Here is an 8,105-nt window from a genome sequence, read left to right as displayed (position 1 = left end):
TGCTGGACCATGCTGTGCTGCTGCAGGTGATCAAGGAGCAGCAGGTGCAGCAGAAGCAGCTGCTGGACCAGCAGGCCAAACTGCTGGCTGTGATTGAAGAGCAGCACAAGGAGATCCACCAGCAGAGGCAGGAGGAGGGGGGTGAGGAGAGGCCGAAGCAAGGTAAGGTGTCTGTTCCTGAGGGGTTGTTCCCTGGTCTGGGGCAACACAAGCTCCCCACAAAGGTGGGTCCTTGTACAAACAGGCTCTTGGTTTCTGTTCCTGCAGCAGAAGTGCAGCCCGAGCTTGGTGCAGCCCCCGCACAGAGCAAAGAGGAAGCAGGCCAAGATCTTCAAGAAGATGGTGCTGCCAAGCACATCCCTAAAGAAAAGCAGAGCCAGCTTCAGCCTGGGCCTGACAGCCCAGCCCTGAACCTGGCAGAGCAGCGCAGAGGGAATGAGGAGATGCAGAAAGAGGCTGGGCATGGGCGTGAAATCCCTGCGGTGCCACTAAAGGATGGGAAAGTCCCGCTGCACGAGGCAATCCAGGCTGGGAAGAGCTCCATGGAAAAGGCTGGAGAGCCTCTGCCTGCCGCCCAGGCAGCAGGGAACCCTCCCGAGCAGGCAGCCGTGGCCAGGGAGCTGGGGAGAAGCCATGAAGCTAAAGCTGTTGGCAAGCTGCAGGAGAAGAGGGATCATGTGCCAAAAGGTGTTGTGGTGGCCGGGCCTGCTGGCGACCCACAGCGAGAGCCACCAAGGGCACCCAGGATTCAGGAAGCAGCAGGCCAGAGTCCGAAAAGAGACCCTGGACCAGAGCGGAAAGACAAAGCAGCAAATGGTGCAGAGCCCCAGGACCCAGGCTCCCCACTCGATGCTGCAAAGAACCTGCGTGTGGAGAACACGCAGCACAAGGTGGAGTCCCTGCAGGCTGCCGATGCTGACGGGGGCAATCGGGTGGGCCACCTGAGAGATCAGGCCAAGCCAGAAAGTGTCCAGGAGAAAGCCAGAGACGAGGCCCAGGAGGCTCAGGGAAAGCCAAGGCATGTGGATGACAAGCGCGAGGAGCCTGGGAAGCAGCAGAACTCCAAACTCGAGGTTGCCCTGAAGCCTGAGAAGGGGGCGGCCACCAGCAGGGATGAGCAAGTGGAGCGTGACCATGGCAAGCCCAATCGGGACCTGAAGCTGCAGGCAGACTTGGACCTACGGCGCCGGCGCCGGGACTTGGAGGAGGAGGAGGGGGCAGGCGCGGCGGCGGGAGGTGGCATCCTCATTGGCCTCCACCCCGTCCCTGACGTGAAAGTGAACGACTTGCGCGGTGCGCTGGAGACGCAGCTGCACCAGGCAGCAGGAGGCGCCCAGCCGGTCATCCACAGCCGGCAGATCAAGCAGGTGCCTGCAGCCGAGGAGGACGGGTGACGGGCAGGCCGTGCTTTGGGGGTGCCGCGGGTGGCCAGTGCTGAGGGGTTGGGTTAGCCAGGGACCACTTGGCTGTGACTAAGGGGCTGATGGTCTTAGTGAGCAGCAGTTCACGTGGCCTTGGCCTTTGGGCTCTGACCTGCAGCAACTCCCCCTGGAGCTGCCCGGCCAGGCTTAACATTCCTGCCTGAGTGTGTTGTGGGGGGTGACAAGATTGAGATTGTCAGTGACGCTGAAAGAAAAGCTCCCACCGTCCTCTGGCTTTCAGAGGTCACTTGCCAGCTCAGGAGTCCAACCCCCCTACCACACACTTTCCAAGGACCTCTGTCTGCTTCGTGCCCAATGAATTGCCTTATCCCTCCTGTGCCGACATCTCTCTCCAGGACCAGGTCCCTGCCATGCTGTCCAAAGTGTCTCTGCAGACCCAGATCTTGGGGGATGCTGTGGAGAGCAGACCAGTCCAGGCAGAGGGTGCGGTGGGCTCAGAGGCCTGTTGCTCTGAAGCACACGAGCATGCGTCCACTGGCCTCATATGCCTGGTGGGGAGGTGGGGGGCGGAGTCCTGCTTTAGGAACAGGCGGAGTCAGTCTGTGATGCCGCCTTAAACAGGCATGACACCTGCTGTTGTGCTGCCTCTGGCTCCCAGGGATCCGCTTGGCAATAATGAGGACTCCCCGCTTTCCACCCTCCCGCCTTGAACAGGACTGTTTCTGTCTGCATGTCTGACCTGGGAGCTCCCCCATCCCTGGCACACTCAGGGGCTCACGCTGGGCACAGCCGGTGCCTCCCTCCCCAGTAGAAGCAGCTCAGGCTGCTGCAAGCATGGCTGAAAAGGGACCGTGCGGAGCAGAGCTGGCTCAGGCCTGCCTACCTACCTCGCTTCTCCCTGGGCAGGGTCCATCTTTCCCCAGACCTGGCCTACAAGGTGTTTGAATCCATGGGTGTTCTTGTGGGAGCAACAAACGGAAACCCATCGTGAGGCAGCCTGCCAGGGAGTGACCGTTGCTTGGTAAATGTCAACAGACGAAGCCACATTAAAGGTGGAACATAAGCAAACCCGGACCCAAAGCTTTTCCTCGGAGGACGGGAACGCCCCGAGACCGCAGCACTGTGGTGGTTTTGTATGCGTATAACTGTTGTCTTAGCCTCTTGCAGTTCATCCCAGGTTCAGGGGCTAGGTTGCTGTCATACATGGAGGTGTTGCAGCGGCCTGCCAGACGGACAAGCTACAGGGAAGACTTTGCCTTCAGGCCATGATACCTGGGTCTCCCAGGCAAGGAAGAACCAGACTTTGCCCTATAACGTGGGCTTGTTTCCTGCATGTCGTCAGTGCCACACCTGCTCACAAGGTGACCCGTACCCTCGCTCTCCTGCGCATCTGATACGATCATCGTGGCCTTAATCGTCAGGATTCCCTGCAATACTCAGAGGTGCCCCATCTCGAAGCACAATGTAATGCAGCCGGGAAGGTTTGTCAGCTCCGTTGTCGGCTGGAGACCTCTCCCACTGTGTGGTGTTTGTCAAATGCAGGCTGGAGCTGGGGCAGGCAGCTGAGGTCTTGGCTGAATCAAATACCTCCCCTTGCTGCTGCAGCTGCCCCTACAAAGGGAGGTGAGGGAAGGAGAGATGCTGCCACTTTCCCCCTCTTTGCACTTCCTCCACCTTCCTCACCACGTGAATGCTGGCTCATCCAACATGCCCGTCTCCTGCCCTGCGCTGACAGCAGCGTGCCTGCACCATCGCCAAAGGACCAAAGATGCTTCTGACATTCCCCAGCCAGCACGGCTGGATCCTGTTGTGAACGAGACCTCCTCGTGCTGGGCCGGGCCAAGGTGGGGACCCCCCCTACCTCTCTGCGCTCGGAGCAGGGGTCCGAGCCCAACAGACCAATAAAAGTTGAAGCATTTCTATCTGAAGGCGTGTGCAGAGCATTTCTCGGCAGGGTCTGGACATGGCGGGGGGCATAGGGGAGGGGGGATGGCATCTGTTGCTCTGCACCAGTAGGGAATGCCTGCAGAGGCAAACAGAGCTCCTTCCAGCTCTTCCCCTCCCTCAGTGGCTGTGAAAGAACAGCAGGCCTCCGTCTGCCTGCCCTGTAGTGCCCCTGCACTGGGTGTGCTGAGCCCTTAGTGCAAGGGCATCTCTTGCTCTCAGAGAAGTCCAAGCAAGGGAGCCTTGGGTCTAACTAGGAACCAAGTCTCCCTTCCTTCTTTTGCATTGCCAGCACTTACGTTGCCTCTTATAACGTAGCCCTGGGCATGGCTGCTATAGCACAGCTGCTGTGATACGAGGAGCAGCAGCCTGGGACGTAGGCCTGCCTTAGGCCCTCGAATGCTTTGCTGTCAGGGCTGATGGAACAGCCCGTGCCCACGCTGGATCTGGTTTGCCATCCAGCTTCCTCCCTGCAGCAAACAGAAGTCAAGCCCACTGTCCCTCACGTGAGCATCAGGCAGGATGACCTCATTCCAGCCTGTGTGACAGCGAGGGGGAGTTGCTCCTAAATGCCTCATTCTGCATCCCCCGCCCCAGTTCCTCCAGCTCTGGGCAGGAAGGGGAGCGGGTACCCAGTCCCCAGGGCAGCCCACTGCCGCAACACTACTTTTCACAGTGGAGCCTGGCCCGAGGCGCTGTGTTGGTCAGAGCTGCCCAGCGGGTGAGCAGCTGGGGCCAAGTCAGGTCTCTGGGGGCCCTGATGGCTGGAGGAGCCACGTTCTTGGGGCAACTCAGTTTACCCCATAAAACCTGAGCGCAGACACAGCTCCGAGCAGTTTCAGAAGCCTTTTCCAGGCCTTTATTGACAGGCCTAGTTTGTGACCTGACTGGGGCCTGCAGCTTTCCTGTGTCTAGCCCACTGGTCCACTTCCTTCCTTCCCATCTAATCCTTTGAGAGCAGGCAGCTGCTGTCAGGCTCGGAAATGCCCCGATTCCAGCCGGCCGAGCCCCAGAGCAGCTATAAATCCAGGTCCTGGATCATTCATGGTTCCACTTGTGTCACTTCGCAGCCGCCTTTCCCTGTAAAAATACGGGATGCAGAGGAGTCACCCGGAGGTTTGCCATGCCACGGGGGCAGGCTGGGAACAGATGCACCAGAAACCGGCCGCAGACCAGAGGTGAAAGAGGCTCTTGTCCAGCCAAGGGGTTAGACAGCCTCTTCCCTATGGGGTTAGGCTGCTTCAAACGCGATCTAGTGTCACTGCTTCCTTGGTGCATGCCTATGACATCACATCAGGGAAGTGGGGCAGAGCTGTGACATCACAGCAAGAAGGGGAGCGCAGGTCTGGTAGCACACTAGGTGACTGGGGCAGAGCAGTGACATTACAACAAGGGGAGCACAGCTATGACACCACACCAAGTGAACAGGGCAGAGCTGTGACATCACAGCGGCCCAGAAGATGCAGCAGTAACACCAGGACAGGCGAAATGAGAAGGCAGACGCGTAACGTCGACCGAGGCAGCACAGCTATGACATCATGCCGGCGGCGCCGGTGACGTTAAGGCTAGCGCAGTGACATCACGACAGGACGATTCCCGCTCCCCGGTCCCGTACCGCCCGGGCGACGCAGGCCCTCAGCGCCTCGAACTCGCGGGCGCACGCGTCCTTCCGCAGCTCGGCCCGGCCCGCCGTCGCGGCCGCCACGCACCTCCCGTACGCTGCAGCCTGAAAGGGGAAACCAGGGCAGGCGCTGAGCTCCAGAGTCGCCCGTTCATGTCGCAACATAAACATCGGATGTCGCGATATGCCCCGCCCCTGGTCCCCACCTGGTCCCGGCAGCCCGCCAGCACCTCGGGGATGCGCCGCAACCGCTCTCGAGCGCGCAGCCAGGGCGCCGCCATGTTGGGTCACCTTCCCATGGGCCTCTGCTCTCCCTCGCCCCTCATTGGGCCGCCCCCCTCCGATCGAGGTCTGATAGGTCTACCGCCCCGCCCATCAGAGCCCCCTCGGGTTTGGATTGGTGCAGCCTTTGCTCAGCCTCTCTTAGGTCCCGCTCACTTCCGTTGTTCATTCTGATTGGGCCGGCTGCGCAACGCGGGCTGTTGATTGGACGCGCTGACTGGTAGTTGACTGCCCTTCGCTGCCTCGGCCCTGATGGCGTCGGTAACGCGGGCTGCTTCCCTCTGGAGCCCCGCCTCTTCCCCACACCCATTGGGCGAGCTGGGAAAGATCGCTCTCTGATTGGTGCAGATGAGTTTCCGGGAGGCGGAGTCGCGAGGCCGGGGCCAGGTCGGGCAGGGCAGAGTCATGGCGGCGCCGTTGAGGGACCGGCTGAGTTTCCTGAGCCGGGTGAGGGTTCCCGGGGCCGGGGCCAGGGCCGCTGTCCCCCCATCTTTCCTCCCCAGGGCTGGGCTAGGGGTTGGGGCTAGGGGTTTGGCTGGGAGTGGGAATCGCCCTGTCATGATGTCACGGCGCTGGCCTTGACGTCACCGACGCGCTCCCCCCCGCCCAGCCGCCGTGATGTCATAGCAGTGCTCCCTCGGTCGCTGTTGCGTCGCTGCCTTCTCATTTCGCCCCCCCCGTGTCACTGCTGTGTTCCGTGGGGGCTGTGATGTCACTGCTCTGCCTCATTTCCCGGCATGACGTCATAGCTGTACTCCCCTTCCTGCAGCGATGTCACCCCTACCCCATTCACTCGTTGTCATGTCATAGCCATACTCCCCTTCTTGCTGCGATGTCACTGCTGTGCCCCATTCACCCACTGTGATGTCACAGCGCCCCTGTGGCATCACACCTGGGGGAGCGCAGGGAGGCTCGGGCCTCGGCTGAGAGCGGAGCGAGGCTGGGCCGGGCACTCCCCCAGGCCCGTCCCGGCGGGTGCGCCCTCCCCTCCCACGACAGGCCGCGCCGGCATCTCCGGACAGCGTCCGGCTGGCGTCTGCGGGAGTCTCCCAGGCCTGCGGGGCCCCTGCCAGCCACGCCCTGGTGACCACGTCTCTTCCAGCTGCCCACGCTGATCAAGAGCACCTTGGACGATGATGCCCCCTGCCCAGGGTACCTGTTGGAGGAAATTGCCAGTATCCTTTGAGGTTGGGCTCGGGGGCGGTGATGGGCCGGACATGGGAGTGGGGCATTAGTGGCCCTAGGGGATTGCGAGGGCATGTGGGAGGCCCCCCCTGAGTGCTGCAGCAGGACAGGCAGGGTCCGAGGTCGGGGGGTTTGGCTGCGGTCGAGGGTATGGGGAGCAAGCCCGCACCGAGCGATGCTTCCTAACCCTCTGCCTCTCAGAGATCTCCCATGAGTCACCGGGAAGCAGCCAGTGCCTGCTGGAGCCCCTCCTTGCCCGCCTGCACAGCCGCTCCTGCCACGTCAAGCTGAAGGTAGCACCGGGGTCAAGGTGGGGGCTGAGTGTGGGGCCGAGGGCGGGCAGATCAGCGTGGCCTGGCTTGGCCCTGGGCACATCCCCCAGAGCCTCCCCTGTGCCTGCAGGTGCTGAAGATCCTGCTGTACATGTGTGCGCACGGCTCGTCACCCTTCCTCCTCCAGCTGAAGAGGAACTCCACCTTCATCCAGGAAGCAGCAGGTAGCCCAGGCCTCTGTGTGCCCTGCCTCAGCCCTGGGTCATCAGGCTGCTCCTGGGCAGGGCTGGGTGGACATCAGCCCAGTGCCTTGTGCTCCCCGGGGCTCTGCAAAGCTGCTGCAAACAGCAGCTGTTCCCCAGTGGCCCCCTGGGAGCATCTGCACTGGTGTGACCCTGGGGAGGGGGGCAGGGAAGCTTGGGACCTTTTCCCAGCTGCCGCTGGGAGCTCAAGTTGCTGCTGGTCTGCACCAGCTGTGGGCCAGGGTGCTTCTGCACGATGGTCGCACCAGCTGCTTGGTGGGAAGAGGGCTCGTCCCTGTAGTGCTGATGCCCAGATGGGTGCACACCCCCCAGGGCAGGTCCCTGGCACCCCAGCAGGCTGCGGTGTGTCTGGGGTGGGGGCTGGGTCTGCAGTGGGCTGCACTTTGCCCTTGCAGAGCTGCGCTGAGGCTAGACGGTGCCGCGTCCAGCCCAGACTGACCCCTCACCACCCACTTCTGCCTCGCAGCCTTCGCGGGTCCCCCGGATCCTCTGCACGGCAACAGCTTGTACCAGAAAGTCCGGGCGGCTGCGCAGGTGCGTCTCACTTCGGGCTATCCCAGGACCCAGAGAACGGGGGCTGAGGTTCCTCCATCCTGCCTCTGGGTTGGCGCTGGACTAAGGACTGGCAGAGCCTGCGCTGAGGTTGCTGGGGGTCCCCGTAGTGACCCTGTGCCCCCTATGGCTCTGCCTGCAGGACCTGGCCAGTGCACTGTTTTCGGACACCTTGCTGCCCCAGCCCTCTGCAGCGCCTGCCAGGCTGCCCACCCCAGCAGGTAAGCACATGGGCCACCGACAAAGCTAACATGTTTAACGATTTCTTTGCCTCTGTCTTCCTAAGTAGGGACCAGAACAGCCACCTCCCTGCTGGGCCCCCCTCAGGCCCCAGGGGAGGCACACCTGGGCCAAGGGTTAGTGAGGAACTAGTTAGGGAGCTTCTGGAGGGACTGGACGCATTCAAGTCAGCCGGCCCGGACGATCTCCACCCTAGAGTACTAAAGGAATTGGCCGAGGTCATTGCAGGACTCCTGGCATGGCTTTACGAGCACTCGTGGTGCTCTGGTGTGGTGCCGGAGGACTGGAAGAGGGCCAACGTGGTTCCCATCTTCAAAAAGGGGAAGAAGGAGGACCCGGGGAACTATAGGCCAGTTAGGCTTAC

At 61.8% G+C, this 8,105-nt stretch overlaps 2 protein-coding genes and 1 long non-coding RNA gene across 6 annotated transcripts in view; 2 read left to right on the top strand and 1 right to left on the bottom strand.

Moving 5' to 3' along the window:
• SLC38A10 (solute carrier family 38 member 10) overlaps positions 1-3,310 on the top strand; it is a 56,453-nt gene extending 53,143 nt beyond the window's left edge. For 3 of the 4 annotated variants that reach the window (XM_019515743.1, XM_019515757.1, XM_019515766.1), the window contains 2 exons: positions 128-162; positions 268-3,310. In XM_019515743.1, coding sequence (XP_019371288.1) covers positions 128-162; positions 268-1,394 — 1,162 coding nt within the window. In that variant the 3' untranslated portion in view covers positions 1,395-3,310. The remainder of the gene's footprint in view (positions 1-127; positions 163-267) is intronic. The other variant, XM_019515749.1, reaches the window with a different exon arrangement.
• An 847-nt stretch (positions 3,311-4,157) lies between these two features.
• LOC109296372 lies at positions 4,158-5,233 on the bottom strand. Its single transcript, XR_002096967.1, has 2 exons — positions 5,154-5,233; positions 4,158-4,406 (listed from the first exon to the last, which is right to left on the bottom strand). It is a non-coding gene; the product is annotated as an uncharacterized LOC109296372 (long non-coding RNA).
• A 288-nt stretch (positions 5,234-5,521) lies between these two features.
• TEPSIN (TEPSIN, adaptor related protein complex 4 accessory protein) overlaps positions 5,522-8,105 on the top strand; it is a 7,267-nt gene continuing 4,683 nt past the window's right edge. The window contains exons 1-6 of the mRNA XM_019515776.1: positions 5,522-5,676; positions 6,332-6,404; positions 6,616-6,707; positions 6,817-6,910; positions 7,416-7,483; positions 7,644-7,722. Of these exons, the coding sequence (XP_019371321.1) occupies positions 5,578-5,676; positions 6,332-6,404; positions 6,616-6,707; positions 6,817-6,910; positions 7,416-7,483; positions 7,644-7,722 (505 nt within the window). The 5' untranslated portion in view covers positions 5,522-5,577. The remainder of the gene's footprint in view (positions 5,677-6,331; positions 6,405-6,615; positions 6,708-6,816; positions 6,911-7,415; positions 7,484-7,643; positions 7,723-8,105) is intronic.

Source organism: Gavialis gangeticus, unplaced genomic scaffold, assembly GCF_001723915.1.
Source record: "Gavialis gangeticus isolate Ggan-Ray unplaced genomic scaffold, GavGan_comp1, whole genome shotgun sequence".
NCBI classification, from domain to species: domain Eukaryota; kingdom Metazoa; phylum Chordata; order Crocodylia; family Gavialidae; genus Gavialis; species Gavialis gangeticus.
Note: the sequence above shows the minus strand (reverse complement) of the source record. Positions and strands in the feature narration are given on the sequence as shown.